Source organism: Poecilia reticulata, chromosome 19, assembly GCF_904066995.2.
Source record: "Poecilia reticulata chromosome 19, P_reticulata-male-v2, whole genome shotgun sequence".
NCBI classification, from domain to species: Eukaryota; Metazoa; Chordata; class Actinopteri; order Cyprinodontiformes; family Poeciliidae; genus Poecilia; species Poecilia reticulata.
In genome coordinates, this window is record NC_088848.1 from 7,901,786 (window position 1) to 7,918,315 (window position 16,530).

At 39.7% G+C, this 16,530-nt stretch overlaps 1 protein-coding gene and 1 long non-coding RNA gene across 2 annotated transcripts in view; one reads left to right on the top strand and one right to left on the bottom strand.

Moving 5' to 3' along the window:
- The window catches only part of LOC103481456 (SPARC (osteonectin), cwcv and kazal like domains proteoglycan 2), a 41,725-nt gene that overhangs the window by 21,485 nt on the left and 3,710 nt on the right, over window positions 1-16,530 (top strand). Inside the window, exons 2-8 of the mRNA XM_017310809.2 lie at window positions 3,039-3,084; window positions 9,242-9,356; window positions 12,202-12,310; window positions 12,770-12,878; window positions 13,928-14,047; window positions 14,138-14,356; window positions 15,798-15,860. Coding sequence (XP_017166298.1) covers window positions 3,039-3,084; window positions 9,242-9,356; window positions 12,202-12,310; window positions 12,770-12,878; window positions 13,928-14,047; window positions 14,138-14,356; window positions 15,798-15,860 — 781 coding nt within the window. The remainder of the gene's footprint in view (window positions 1-3,038; window positions 3,085-9,241; window positions 9,357-12,201; window positions 12,311-12,769; window positions 12,879-13,927; window positions 14,048-14,137; window positions 14,357-15,797; window positions 15,861-16,530) is intronic.
- Window positions 4,284-5,028, bottom strand: LOC145549092 (uncharacterized). Its single transcript, XR_014085042.1, has 2 exons — window positions 4,408-5,028; window positions 4,284-4,329 (listed from the first exon to the last, which is right to left on the bottom strand). It is a non-coding gene; the product is annotated as an uncharacterized LOC145549092 (long non-coding RNA).

The window sequence follows — 16,530 nt, forward strand, 5'->3', positions numbered from 1 at the left end:
GCCGCTACGATAGAAAAACATCCCAGCTTCCTGTTGAATTTAAAGATTCCTAACCGTTCATCCCTGTGTCCTCACAAAGCTTACAGTAGTTACAGCTAAAAACACAACTTCTGAGCTGGAAGAGAGAGACTGTTGCCTTCTGGGACGCAATCACAGACAGAGAATGGAGCCCACCCCTGGCGCTCAGGACCCCTGCCAGCTAATAGAAGTGGCAGCTGATCATTTTCAGTTAATAGGTTCAAATAATCCCCTGTGAATTCTTGTGCAATCCCTGGAGTCAGTGTGTTACGGTCTGACAGCTTAACTCCTGCTATGGCCAAATGGATCTCTACATGCTAAACAGTAGCAACAAGAAATCTGTTATAAATTTTAACATGACATATATATTTTTTTCTTTCTCCATTCCCTCCACGCTGCTGGTTTCTGCCACAGGAAGTTGAGGTTAGTCTCTCCTTGTCCTTTGTTTTGTGTTGTGCTGTTCTGTGCCTTGCAAAAGTATCAATACGCCTAGGACTTTTTCTCCTCCTTGCGCTAAAACCATAAACGTCAAGGTATTTTTTTTCTTTTCCAATTTAACCAAAGCTGCAATAAACTTATTTAGGTAAAAGATAAGAGTCCATAGAGTGGCATTGGCAAAGTCCAGACCAAAAACGTAGCTGAGAATCTGTGTTTTAAAATTCATGTTCACAGATGCTCTTCATCCCATCTGACTGAGGTTGAGCTCTTTCGTAAAGATGAATGATGAAAAGCAAAGCTGGTAGAAACATATCCCAGCTGCTGGAATTGTAGAAAAAAAAAATAGGTTACATGAAGTAAGTAGTCAAGCAGTTTTCAGATTTTCATAATTCATAAAAATCCTGTATCGCTTTCCTTCATCTCCACAGTTATGCATTGCTTTGTGTTGGTCTATCACACAAAATCCAATAAAAACCACTGATGTTTGTGACTATACCACAACAAATGCAAAAAAAAAAGAAAGTTCAAAGATAAATACGACTGCAGGGCACGGTAGTATGCATTTGTTCAGTCGCGTCTCGCAGGCTGCCTGATGGGTGAGAGATAATTCTTTTTAAAGCACAAACACACACCCAAATCAATATAATACAGCATATATTTCTGCTGCAGTGGAGTGCAGCCTTTGACTCCAATTCAGCTGCAACACAAACACATTCAGAGTTAGGCGCATTAACATGCAAAACACAAACAGCTAAAAAACTTACAGCCAAAGTCAAACTCACAGATGCTTCACTAATGATGAAATAATACGAAACGCAACTCATGAATAAGAATGTATTCTGACTGAGATGGAAACTGTAATATCAGGGATGGAAAAAAAAAAAAAAAAAGGTAAAAACTCAAAGCGTATTCTTTTTATGTCTCACTCTGTTCACAGTATTTGGAGCCGCCTTTTGGGTGTTCTTGTTCAGCTTGACTTGAGAGCTCAGTCTCCGTATCCCCTCACCAGAATAAGTCTGAGCTAAAATGATCAGACCTGCTCCTCGGGGTCCTCGCTAGGACTTGTGCTAAATAGCAAGCAGTTGATCCTCGCTGTCCTGACAGAAGGAGAAATGGGTCAGAGTGGATGAAAATGGGGGAAACAGAATTTATCATTCCAGCACAACGCCTTCAGGGACAACTTAAAAAAAATGTGTTCGTTTGTAAATATTCCCCGTTCACGGCGCAGGAGCGGTGATGAATTCAAAGTTCAGAGCCTGGCTTTGTGAAGATTACTTTATTTTAGAAACTATGTCTGCATGATTCAGAATGTGTTTAGATCTTCACTCTTTACCGGGGAATGTAAACAAACCTTGTGCTAAAGATCCTCAAGATCCCTCGTGTTTGCTCAGTTTTCCCAGAACTGCAGAAGTGTAAAATTATTTTTGATCTAAGCTGTTCTCTGACGTGTTGCCAAGTCAACGAGTCAAGGAGGGAAACTCTTCAACACCGTTAGTCAACACAATACATACTTGCGAAGGTGCGTAACAACCAAGCCTTTTCACGTTTGTTTTATTTGAGTCTTACTCCGTAGACGTAGCAGAAAAATAGTAGGAAATGACAAATGATTGTCCATTTTTTTGCAAGTTCAATCTGTAAAGTATGACATTTGTCCTCCTGAGTTAATATTATATTATAGATGATCTTCTTTCCCATTGAAATTCAAGGCAGTTGTGCGATAGCAGGATGTAGTTCAACATGCTGTGTCTGTTAATCGCTGCTTGTTTGCATATAAGACCAGCTTTACCTACTCCACTGCACACTGGGGTACGATTAGTTGTAGCTTCATGTCATGTCGATACTAAAACACCTGGAGGGAATTCAGCTCAGTAAGTTTGCTTAGGTTTGTTGCTCCAGCTGCAGCTTCTGTTTTTATATTGTCATGGACAATAACAGGCAAGGTTTTATTAGTTTTCTTTTCTTGCGTACATACCCCAGCCTTCCTCGAAGACATATGGTTCTCAAGACTTCTTCAAAAAGAAATCTGACAAGGAGAGCTGGCATTTAAGTTCAACTCCACCCCAAAGTCATTACTTTGTAAGAGCAAAAATAGCACAAGCCCATTTTAGAAGAGCTGGAGATCTCACGTTTCTCTACAAATTTAATTTAGATCTGGACTTTGAATAGGCCATTCTAATGCCTGAATATGACATGATCCTTTGTAACTTCACCACAGTCATTTAGGGTCTACCATACTGCTGTAAGGTAAACCTTTGCAGTATGACACCATCATCCTTCACGGTGAGGATTGCATATGTAAGGTGTTAGTTTTCAGCCACATATAGTGTTTTAAACATCCATCCACGCTAGTACCTTGAAAAAAAACTACACATTCAGTAGGAAACATGCAAACTCCCTTCTGCATAATAACCTCAGCAAATGAAGTCAGTTCTGAATGTTATTTATAGCGTACGGCTCACTTCTTATATATTCTTTAATTAAGTATGCTTATCTGGATTTCCATTATTGCATGACTTGAGCTTCCATGTTTCTTTCTGGCATAAATAATTAAATCGATTAATGCAAATATTTTTGTTCTACAGGATGACTACATCAGAAATGCTGAGGAGACCACCGGCTCTGAGGAAAGTGAGTAGCAAAAATGAAAGTTTTTTTTTTTTTTTGGGCCAGAAAGAGAAAATAAGTCTAAGCTTTGATTTAAAGTGTTCTATTACAATAATGTACACTATTATCAAGACAATCATGTTATAAAAAAAAAACAAAAGGAAAATATCGCTTGCCATTAGGCATCATTTCTAGGCAGTAAAATGGCCTGGCACCTATTGTGAAAGCATTGACTTCTTTTAGTGCTTGCTGAGGTCAGACAGCTGGATTGGAGCACTTGGCTGTGGTGCCTGAGCTTTGCTGAGGGTGAGAACACAGCTGTGATTCAGAAAAGTAGAGGTTGTGCCTTCAGTTGGATCCATTAGTTAGAAAAAAACCAGCTATAATTGCTTTTGTTGCTGAGAGCTCAAGTCAGAACTCCCACCAGGCTTCATTTTCATCCACAGGGGTCGGTTCCTTGCTGAGAAAAAGAAAATCTCACCTTTCGAAATTCAGCTGCGGAGGAGGAACAGAGAACATGTGAATGCGAAGTTTAGCTACCAGAGAAATATTGTTATTTACCTCGGGCATTTAGAAAATTTACTCATGGAGAAAGTGCTTTCACAGATTCCCTACTTTCACGAACAGTTTCAAAAAAGTATTTATTCTCCAGGTGAACGGCATTTCAGTCAACTCCAAACCTCGTTAACTTTCCTTTTTCCTTTTTTTTTTCTGATACGTAATAGAGATTTCAAATAATTAAATTGTTATTTTAAAAGGGAGCAATACAACAAATGGTTACATTTTTGGAAGTGTTCAGCAAATCCGAAGTTATTTAAGACATTTCTGGCAAAAACATCAGTATTGAGGTGCAAGAATTTAATCGCAAAATACATAATGAAAATATTATGCAAGATTAATGGATTTCAGTGACTCAGCCAAAATAATCACCAAATGATTATAATAAAAAAAGAACAGTTTGAAAAAATTCAAAAATGCCCGATGGGTGCATCGGGGTTAGATAAATCTATGGACCTTAGATGTCAAATCAGCAGCTACAGTGTGTTATATAAACTGTTTTAAACAGATTTCTGATCCACTGCTACCCAGGAATATTCATGCTCTTCCGGGTCTAATGGGTCAGACTTTCCCCAAGCAGAACATTGCCGTGTTTTTGCCAAGATGCCTGCCGTTAACAGTTTGTAATTTATGCTGTAGTACAGTAGGTCACACTGGAGACAAACCTTTATAAAGCAGATTTCATCCGCTGCCATGATGAATCAGTGATTCCTAAAAGAAGACATCACAAAGGGATGATCATGTTCATATTCCATGTTATGCAGTCTGAAAAAAAAAGATATTTCATACATGTATCTACGTTGCTGGTTTCAGCTGCTGTGTTTCCAGTTTAGCTTCAGCTGAGATGTTGGGTGGTTGCTTTGCTTATGCAACTGTTCAGTTTTACTCTCCATCCAGCTTTGGGCTCACTCTTTGAAAGGTCAGAATCATAAACTGTGTCATCAATCATTTCACACACACACACCCGCATGCACACACACACCTTTATGTGCACATTGCAGCTAATTAGCAGACCCTTTTCAGTAAGACCCTGGTGAATGGGGAGTACTGGAGTGGGGGTGTCGGACTTAACACCCCAGCTGCACTGCCTGAAGCTGGAATTTTTCCCCACTCATCTCTGAAAACAACAAGAGGAATAACTTGTGTAATCCTGTAAAAAAAAAAAAAAATGCTTTGCTTGCTGGAGTGTGGGTGGCGTTCATTTGAATACGATTGATTTCATACCCCATCACAGCTCCCTCTGGGACTAATTCTGCAGATCTAATTGATCAAAGACGTCTTCTTTGCAAATTTCCCAAGACAGGAAAGACTCCTGGAAGGTGTAGCAGCAGACCTACAACAAAAGACACATCAGAAAATTTCAGCCGCTGACTGCCTTTCATGTGAGCTGATTGAGACATCAGCTTAACAGATAGCTCAACAGTTTAAGGAATGCTCTAAAAGCCTGATGCTTTGACTTAACAGAGGAGCTGCCGTTCTTGACCCTGACATCTTTTGTGTGAACCAATTTAACTTTTTTTTTTTTGCTTTTTGAATATTTTAATGAAAATTTTCTGCTCCAGTTTCTATAACTTTCACAAATCAGAGGACATATCTCATGAGCTCACACTCTAATGGGCCTGTCTTCCTTAGACTTTAATATTTTAGAAGCACAATGAGTGACCTAAAGTCTGTCCAATGTAGGCTTTATTTTAGCTCACTGTGCTTCAGCAAATGGAAAACAAATGGACGTCGAATGGGTCCGCTGATGATCTCAGGTGCCATGTTGAAATGTGGGGATTCTGATTGGAAAACATGTCAGAAATATGGAATGCTAAAGCAGATGGATTTCTGTGGAGGCGTGATTATAACGAGAGAAAATGGGCGCAGTGTTCCAGTGCTATTAAAAAGTATTGACTCCCTTGTAGATTTAATATCTTTTTTCGTCACTTAAATGTTTCAGATCATCAAACACACTTTGAAATCAGTCATTTGCCAGGCTGGTTCCTGTTTGTTTCAGTGAATTCTTGATTTTACAAGTTTGCAAGCCAACAGTGGAGCAGCTACGCAAGGATTTATTAATAAAGCAGTTTGTGAGATTAGATCAAATCTGTTTGTCTTTGAGTTTCAGAAAACATAAATTATGTTTATAATGTGAAGCTACACATCGCTATTGGAATCTATAATAATAATAAAAACCATTCAACTTTTTTCACAAGAACAAACTGCAATACTGTGAGGAATTATGACAAAAAAAGTGAAGTCAAAGTTCATCTTAAATGCCTGTTAGGAGAAAGCATTATGTCGCAATCAACTAAACAAAAAATAATGATGGATTTAGGATTAACATGGTCAAAAAGTGCATTTTATACTTTTTTATTATCATTTAAATGCAATTTTCTGCACAGTTAAAAACATAAATACCCTGCAGTGTAACTGCAAATTAAAAAATTAACTTTAAAGCTTCTGACTGATTTTAAACAGCATGGTGCATCTAAAATATTGGCATCTTAGTGCTGCATTCGACACACATGAGATCATACCAATTGACACTAAAAGACGGAAAAGAAAAATAGACAGCATTATTAAGGCTGGTTCAAATCTTTCTGGAAATATTTTGTGTCATTGGGTAGTTATAAACCGGAATAACCAGATATCACGCGTTGTTTGTTTTATTTGACAGTACTTTACGTTGCAGGGGTTTGAGTAAGGTTAGATGGAGTTGTCATTTAAGACTGCCAGCATTAAGATGGTCCATGGGCCAAATTTGCTCATATGTGCAATGAAGTCTGTTTATTGTTCCTCTGCTGGGACAAATTAAAGTGTAGTGGTCACAAAATCTTTTATATGAAATGTTTTGTTTTTTTCAAAATTTTATGAGCTGTGAGCTCTGCACAACTCTGAGCTCTGTTTGGCAGAGCCTTCATGCTACAATTTCTCTTTGGGGGTTAATAACGTTTTGAAATAGTTTTTTTTTTTTTTTAAACCTCAGTAGGAAGTAGAGCTTCAATTTAATTTGGAGCAACCTTGTAAACAGAAATACTAATCCAATCTCACTCATTATTTTCTGTCTAAGTCTTTTTTATGTTTTCATAGCAACAAATTAACTTTATAAAGCAGTTGGGTAATTTAGGCGTTAGCTCTTTGAAGAGGTATAAGCTTTATTGCCAGGCCTTTCAAAGAAATTTAAAAAGCTGATACTAGAGACTGGGATTGGCTGTGCTGTTTCCTAGGGTGTCTGGTGAACTGGATGCTTTAAATAAATTCTAGTTTAAACACATAATAAATGTGCTATTAGCAGGCTCTTGCAGCAAATGGTGACATAGAGGTAAATCAGCTATTTGATCACCAATAAGAAAACTAGTGAGAGCAAATACCAGTTTCCAGTGTTGCTTCAGTTGCTGATGCTCTAACTTGCATCTGTTTTTTTATTTATTTTATTTATTTTTGTTTAAGAAAAATGAACAAGGTAGCAAAATGAAACAAGGTTTTTTCTTGAAAAATCCCAAAGTTGCAGAACCAAACAAACTACGGTCTTCTCTTGGGAGAACTGAATATGTGGATTTGCACCATATCATAATATCAGTTTAAAGATAAATTACTCACTTTTGTCCAACATCGCAAGGTAAAAAAAAACAAAACAGGTTTTTCATAAGATAGTTTATAAATTTAGTGGAACTGTGAAGATTAGATAGATAGGAGTATGCTATGGAGAATGTCGTTACTTAACTTTCAAATTTCCAAAAGATTGCCAACAATTTATAATCTAATGTTTTACATGAGAAATAGAACTAACGAATGAATGCCTTCAGTTTGCTGTTTTTGCTTAAATCCTGTCTTTTGTTCAAAAGTTCCTGGCAAAGTAAACAGTTGATCCTGCCGCAATAACAACTTCCACACAGAAGAGTGTTGCCATGTTGCAGGATAGGCTTATATGAAAACAACTGATGATAGCATGCTCTTCCACAGTATTGTCATGCTAACATGCTCACAGTATGTTTTTTTTTCTCTCCTAACATACATGTTTAATGTTAGAAGAACTCAGCAACAGTAAGTTTTCTGGAACTCAGCTTGAGTTGAGACCTTATTTCTCTATATATTACACAAGGATTTCATCAGCTGCCATCCCCCAAAGCATTACAATTATTATTTTTACTACACTTGCAATCCGACTCTGGGTTAAGACTTGCATGATGAACAAAAAAATCTCTAATTAAAGCATTTAAAAAGGCTACTAGTGACCTACATGTAGTTTACTGTATATTCATCTATTAAAGATGATCTGGAAGTATTAGCGAAAAATATTGATAACTGGAAAAAAAAAGAATTCTTCGAAAGGTTTTCCAAATATGGCCACAGTTCCTAATTAGGCTGAACATTTTTGCACATTTGTTTAACAGAGGATGAATCAAAAGCATTTTCTCTGAATGCATCTACATAATTTTGTCTTGAGGTTTGCTTGGAATTGATGCAATGATTATCACTGTTAAAATGCACCAGGTAGTGAAGCACAAGACGAACAAACGCTCATTAAGCAATGGCACGATGAAAGGGTAGTCATGCAAAAACACTATGAACAATTTATGTTTTCTTTTTGTCTCAAATTATGCGTGGGTTCATTAGAAAGTCTTCAGTTTCATTCTACCCAGCTCCTTAAGGTGGCACCTAGACACCAGATCTGCAGAAGTCTGGCTTTCCGCCGCTTGTTTAATGTCCAAGTTGACTGAAACAGCTGCTTGAAGCTGACTCAGGATTTCACAGCTTAAATTTCTCTGTGCGACTTTCCCCCCCCCCTGCCAGTCACTTTTAATTTGATGTAGAGCCTCTGAGTTTTCTGAGGCGACAAATGGACTGCGAAGGTGCGACATCTACTTTCCAGCGGCATTGACCGTTGGCTGAGGCAGGTGGAGGATGCTGTGCTATTTCCGTCTCGGTCTATCAGTGGAAAAGAGGCTGGCATTGAACCGCTTGACTCTCTGAAAAGATGGGGGGGGAGAGAAAGGATGTGGAGAAGAGAGGGTGGGGGTCTGTAGGGAAGAAAAAAGGGAATGCATGAGACATAGATGGGAGTGTTTGTTTCTGTGTGAGAGAGAGAGTGGAGGCAAGATGGGGAAAGACAGTGACGAGTTGACGTGGGGGAAGTGAGATGTGGCAAGCCGAGAGGAGAAGATGCTCAATCAGTGCTGTCAGGTTTCCTTGCAGTCAGAGACAACTGCCTGAGACTGCAGGCACTGCTACAGATGATGTGCCGCCTCACTAATGACAACCGGGCGTCAATGTTTTTGGCAGTGCAGACAATTGGCTCATTTGTGAAGCACTGCTGGAATTATTTTTCCACCGCGCACTTCCTGATTTCCATTGCGCTCGCTTGCTCGTACGAAACATAGTTTTGCAAGAACAAAAAATAATTTCAGGCGGCGTATTGAATCAACAGAAATCGATAATGCTGCACGAAGAAATGGCAGCTCTCCCTGTTTTGCGCATTCTAAATCATTCCCCCAAACACTTGCTCCTTGTCAAAAGGAACAAACAGCAATGACATGTCTCTCTTTTTCAGAAGATGAAAAAACAAGAGATTTCAAACTTTTTAGCTGTGACTGACAACTCTGCATCTGCAATGTTGATTTTTGTTATGCATTCACAGCTGTCGACACCACTAAGGACCCCTGCCAGAATGTGAAGTGCAGTCGGCATAAGGTGTGCGTTGCTCAGGGCTACCAGAGGGCCACATGCATCAATCGCAAGAAACTGGAGCAGAGGTAGGAAAGGTTTCAATCCTTGAATAAGAATGGACCTCGGTTTATGTCTGCAAAAGATGATGTGTGATCTGAGTGGACAAGCAGTACATTGCCAAAGTATTAATACCCTTTTATAACACCCTCCACTTTGTAACAGCTATAAAGTTCAGTGTGTTTTCTTGGGATTTTATGTGACAGACCTAAACAATATATATAAATCATTCTGTTGTACAATGTACATATACTGCTGTTTTTTTGGTGGACAGCTTAAGAAAACTGTAGAATGTCTCTGGTGTCTGTTTAAAAGAGGCTGAAACTGCAGAAACACTGTGAGGGGGGAAAAAGTAAAGCTTCTGAAACTGTGATATTTTAAAATCATGGTAAACCAACCCCACACTGAATCATTTATTCTTAGAACTATTGCCAAAGCAGATACAGTGCTGGGGGAAAAAAAGGAAAGAACAAAACTTGTGTAGCTTTATATTCTTAGATTAAAGAATATTTGGAGATGTATGACATTACATGAGGAAATGTTACAGCTTGTAGCCACGTTAACTACAAATTGAGCTTGAACAATCAAAACTTACCAAATACCACAACTCGAAAGAACACTGATCCCAAAATCCCAGAAAAATTTTCTTTTACAATCAATATGCACCTAATATTAAGTTTCATAAATGGTACTGACCTCAACCCCATTAAAAATTCATAAACATTGCATGAAAGCTGAGTCGCACCGAGGCATGAACAGATTTAAATGAGCCCTGCAAGAAGAGCAGCCAAATTTTTAAGTCAGAATTATTCCAGCAGCTTCTTAATGTTTTTAAAAGAAGCTTTTGGGTTTTGTGCAGCTAGTTGAGGGGCATTTTATCCACGTACATCAGGCTTTATATATAACTTTAAAACAGTTTGATTTAGAGAAAAATCCACAATACATTCCATACTCACATATTTATTTTTATTCATAAAACTCAGTGATTCCACCTTGAAAATATAACATCCATCTATTACCTATACGCTGGGGAGCTGGTGCCTTTCTCCAGCAGCCATTGGACAGGTCATTAGTCCTGTCACAGGACAAGCAGCCATGCACACACACACACTCACACCTAAGGGTGATTTAGATTTTGAACCAACTGCTCTACCGTGACTTGAAAAAAACATACAAGTCCACAATTAATCCCATCAAAATTGACAATAGGAAGTTTATGCTAAAGATAATCATCTTTATGTAAAGATGTATAATTATGTATTATGTATGTAAACCTTTGCGCGGCACTGCGGCGCCCGCATGTAGGTTTCTCTCTTCACAAAGAATCTTTCCTGTTCAGTTGTAGACATCTTTTTAAAAGCATTTATCTTCCCCTGAGCTCATTTGTTCCACTTTGATTGAAAAGCAAATGAGCAGTGTTGCCGCCTGAAACGAATTAATGGAGTGAATTATTACTACCTGAGAAGTCTATCTGCAGCGACAGGGGTTTATCTTTTTCAATAAAGTGCATCATGTACAGACTCGCTGCTGAGCGGAGGTTAGGGGTGTGTGGGTGGGAGTGTGTGTGTGTGTGTGGGGGGGGATGTGTGTCGAACGGTGGATAATGAGTGAGAATGTAGCTGCACCAAATCATCCCGGCACCAGTAAAAAGCGACGATAGCAGCCGAGCCTGATGCTGTTACCTGCTAAACACGAGGACTCTGTTTGTTGGCTGCTATAAAAATCTGAAAAAGGACAAGCTGTTGAATATTGGATCTGTTCAAAGAAATTACAAAAATATTTTCTCACTTGTGTCTGATTTAAATTTCACACTCCTAGGAAATATATCTGCCTTGGAGGTGTGTGGAATGGAATTTTATCTCGCTGACAAAACCAGTTGAGGAAACAAGATGAACACAAAAAGAGTGGCTGAGTTTGGTCGCAGTCAGGGGAACAATCAAGCCAACAACTGCAACGTAAATAGTTCTGTTGTCAATGACTTGATAGGAAGCATCATGAAGCAGTGTTGTGTAATCAGGCAGTCATGTTTTGACTTTGCATGCAGCCGGTTGGTTGTATGGAACCAGTTTGTACATCAGGACACTCACACCTGTCATCCCACTCCATATCATAAAAAAGCCTCATTAATTATTTTTGCTATGAATATTAGAGATGTAAAAGGTCTGCACACCTGTATTAAAATTACATTTATTTTGGAATGTAAAAAAAAACAGCTACCTCCAATTATAGAAAGCAGCAGAGCAGGATTTTTAAAATGAATTCTGATTGAATATTTGACAATTGTTCTTAGAATTGGTAAAGTACAACCCGAAAACCACCAAGCCTCAGGTTTACCACAAACTGAGACATTCTGGAGCAACTGTGAAGTGAGTTTAAGATTAGCAGAGTGTGTGAAGGCATAAACCAAAAACGAAGCGCTTCCTATGAAAACTGAGAACATTACACCACCAAACATGGTGTTTGGCAGCATCATGCTGAGGTTCATTTCACTGAACAATAAAGAGCAAATTTAAATGAGCTTTGCGGTTTCTGTTGAGAAAACTGGTCTGAAAGGTATTACATTTTTTTGCCCAAAGCTTGTTGATGACCACAATGTGTGCAGTTTCTCCACAACTTTCTTATGGATGTTTAACCAAGTATTGTTACATTTATTGCACAATTGTCATCCTGTGTCAATAGGAGAAAATTTACAAATGTAAATTTTAGAAACAGTCTCCACTCCGGAAGAAGAAAGGCCAAAAATAAATACTTAAAAGCCCAAACAGTGGATATTCTAGTCAGCTTTGAGTGTTTGCAACCTTTTGACCTGGACTGTATTTTGTAGATGTGAATGCTAGAAAGAGTATCTTTTCTTTTTTTCTCTCTCATCCTCAGAGTTAAACAGTCAGAACAACAAGAGCTACGTGAAAGCAGCTGCAAGCCTTGCCCTGTTGCTGCATCTTCACCAGTATGTGGCTCCGATGGACACAACTATGCTTCAGAGGTAAGAAAACACACACACACACCCGCGCACACATACATACGCATATATATAAGATAAAAGGGATGGCGGCTGTGTCAAGTCCTTAAATAATGACATGAGGACCAGTCAAGTGCAGTTTCCTGCCACGCTGACACGTACGTGGGCGCACCAAGGCGGCAGTTCATCACTGCTTGCGGGAAGACATGTGAAGCGGTCTGAGCGAGGCCTTGTGATTAATGGGGAGGCGTTGTTTTAGAACGGCGTCACCGTGGACCGTCCACCAGCAGGACTCTATCGATTTACTGTGCACTTTTTAATTTTGACCTTGCATGAGAAAGACAGCAGAAAATGACAGCTCATTCCCGCTGCCTTCCCTTTAAGTGCAGTGTCTCGTCTGAATGAACAATCTCGCTTTCCTGCGGTCAGCCTCATAAATATTTTATCTCGGTTCGTGCCTTTCTCGCCCTCCCTCTCTCGCAGTGCAAGTTGGAGCAGCAGGCTTGCCTCTCAGGTAAAGACCTGAGGATCATGTGTTCCGGATTTTGCCCCTGCGCCACTGCTCCTGCTGCGAACGCTGACATGAGACGCGGCAAGTACCTTTCTTTCACCTGCTGCATTTTCATGCATCTTGGTTTGGGGAGTCTTTTGAAGCAATATCTACCCTTAAAAATGTGTCTCTTTGCACACATCTGCACACATTTTACACTCTGACCAAGGTTTTTGCAGGACACCAAAATGCTGTGACATTAGATTGAGCTGAAATAATTTTTTATTCTGCAGAAAATCTTCCCTAAGATATTAAGATAGTACTTATGACTCTCAATCTGTCATTAGAAACTGCTCATTTAGATGGACATAAACAAATAAAATCTTTGTTGAAGTGAAATGAGCTCATCCTGCTTCTGTGATTCTATATATATGCCATCTTTTCCACTGAACCCCCAGAACTCCATAGTTAAGAAGAAAATCTTCATATTTATCAACAATTAAAGGAAATCAATTTTATTTAACGAGAATGAAAATATTTTTGATACATAGATCTACTTCTGATCAAATTCTCTACTTTTTAGGGAGTGAGGGGGAAAAAAAGAGAAATATATTTCGTCTCCTTTTCTCACTAGACAAATCCACTCAACTCTTGGTCCCAATGTGGGATCAATACTCACCAATACTTAGGGATTATCGTTAGCCAAAGGTTCCTCTGGTGGATTCCTGCTCTTTCAGTCAGGTAGTAATTAATTATTTAGAGTGTACACAATCAATCAAAGGACCCAAACACCATTGATTTGCAGAGGCTCAGGGGCATGTAAAAATGCCAATTGGCCAAACATATGAAATGTTACTTGATCTGCAGCCTGGAAGAAGCGTGTCTTGAAAGTGAAAGTGCATTTCGATTGGGTGAAAGTGATTTCCTATCTCAGAGTTAGTTGTAAAAATAACGTTTTGTCTGATTGGCAGATCAGGGGTTTGAATCAATCAAAGACCTAACAGTGCAGATAGAAAGCTTTTCTGTGTAATAAAATCAGTGTCTTTCACACAGAGTTCCTGTCTGCCTTTAAGGGATGTAGCTAAATCATTTTGCTGTGGAGGATGTGCCAGACTTTGATTCTTGGGATTTCCGTATTTGTTCCCCCCCAGAGAGCTGCACCGGCCAGGATCTGGCTGACTTGGGCGACCGCCTCAGGGACTGGTTCCAGCTCCTTCATGGAAATGCGAAGCAAAACAACTCTGGCAAGCCAGGAGCTGGTGCCACCTCGGGTTAGAGAAACTCCGAACTTGCAACTCTTTTTAACTCTGCCATGAAAACCCGAAACAAACCGTCGCTGTGCACTTTTTCCTTCTAAACAGTGCTGGAAAAAAGCCTGGTAGCCAGCTGCAAGGACTCCATCGGCTGGATGTTCTCCAAGCTGGACACCAACGGCGACCTGTACCTGGACCAGACTGAGCTGGCCGCCATTAACCTGGACAAGTATGAGATCTGCATCCGGCCCTTCTTCAACTCCTGTGACAGCTACAAGGATGGGAAGGTCTCCACGGCAGAGTGGTGCCTCTGCTTCTGGAGAGAAAGTGAGTCAAAACTTTGCAAGAAGGGAGCTGAGAGTAGGCGTCTTCATCTCCCTCCGAGTTGTAGAGCAAGAAAGGCAGGGTGGCTGTAAAGTAGGTGAAACAAATGAGCGGAAACTGATTGTAAATCCACTGTAGGCATTAAAATATGACCACGGACTGGACAGGGTTAAAGAAAACGTGCTTTAAAGAAAGTTTGAGTCACAGAGCATTGGAAAAACGTTCACGTCGTTTTGAGTTTTTCCTATTTTGTCACAAACATATTTTAGTATGAATATGTTTTCAATTTGTGTGTGGAACTAAGCGGGTGAATTCCACTGTCTGCTAGCCGAACCTACAGCCTTTCTAGGAGTTTGCTGATTTGCGTCATCTCTCTATTAATTCATTCTCCTCCAAGTCTGACAAACAGACTCAGCGTGATTAGAGGTTGAAATCCAAACAACAGTTCTCCTGATTGATTTTCTCCACTAACAAGTCCCCGAGGGCTTAATTCTTCACCTTCTTCCTTCAACTTTCCCTTGCATCAGAACCTTGGACTGAACAAATTAAACCCTTTTCGATTGGAATGTAGCACGAGGTTGCAAGCTTAAGAGCATTATTAACTTTGATGAAAACGTATAGAAAGTTCTGTTTAGAGATTCTCCAATTAAGGATTTTCATTTTGCCTGATTTCTGATCATGAAATTTTGTAACGCTTTGACCTTGAGATTCCATTTCTGTTTATCGAGATGAATCTTTAAAAGGAACACACAGCAAAAGTATTTCTAATTTCTGAAGAAACAGAAAATGTAACTCTGTGTTATGATATAACAATTATATTTTCTGTACACCTAAATTACATTTACTAATACAGTAAAATCCTGCAGACAGTGAAGCAGAGCTCTCTATAAAACCAATTTGAAAAGAAGAATAGCATAGCTTATTTATTAATGCCTGACTATGCCTCAATATTTGCTTCTACTTGAAAATCTCAAAATGCTGAAGTGCCCTTTGTGACAGTATTTTGAAATCTTTCATGGATAGTAACAAGAAAACCACAAGACAAAATCTCTGGTTTACAGTCTTATCACCGTGTGTGTGTGACAAGCTTTACATTAGCTCTGCAGTTAAACAGGATTAAACTTTTCCTCTTTCTGTAAACTTCCATAAATGCTTGCAAGGATTTGCTGCTTTGGTGGTTTTTCCACACAAAGTGTCCTCTTTGTTTCTACTTTTATCTAAAAGTGCGCCTTGCTTCCTTGTCCCACGTCTCTGCCCGCATCCATATGTTCTTTCAGCTGAACCCTCCTCGATCAATCAAAGCTCAGGGATTGAAATACAAGACTTCTTAAGCAAATCGATACGGGCAAAACGTGTAATTATGAAGAGCATTGATTGAGATAAAGTTTGAGGAGAGCACTTTCGGGTTTCTGTCCGTCATCACTTTTCGTCTCGTTTCTCGCAGAGCCGCCGTGCCTCGCCGAGCTGGAGAGGATCCAAGTGCAGCAGGCAGCCAAGAAGAAACCCGGTAAATGCATTATTCCTGCATGACGCCGTGAAGTTTGAGATGTGTGTTAAATCCTAAGCTCACGTTTTGGACATAAGCTCATTGGGGTAGTCATCTGAAATCCCTTCTAGGGCATGCCACTGCTATGCAAATGTGTTGAAGTCACGCCATTCAGCCGCGTTTGCCATCACACTCACTGCAAATTTCCAGGTAAAAATGTGAAATAAAGAAGCGAAAGACAGACAACAAGCTGCAGGGGGCTAATTAAAGAGATCACAAGCACACAGCACGGATTAGGTCCTAATCAGGCTGGAGGGGATTAGAGGGCAGTGCTGGCTTTTGGAAAGACCAAGGTTAATGTAGACACTTGACTCCGGCAGAAACCCCACACTGCAGCATTTGCGGCAAATAACACTGCAGGAGCTTTTGTTTTCAACTCAAAACTTGGGCAACTTATCCTGCGTCTGTTTTCGCTTGTTTTTATTTATGTTTTTTTTGTTGTGGGTCAGGGAGGATCGGTGCCGCTTAGAAAACTTTGCTCTGAGTTTGACAAGGTTGTCCTGGGGGAGGCTGAAGAAGCGGAGCTCTGTCACAGAGGCTGTCACCGTATTTTAACGTGCCACTCTCACGGCATAAGGAAACACAAACCATACAGACTTACAGTGTGAGATGACGTCCGACAGCACGTCCA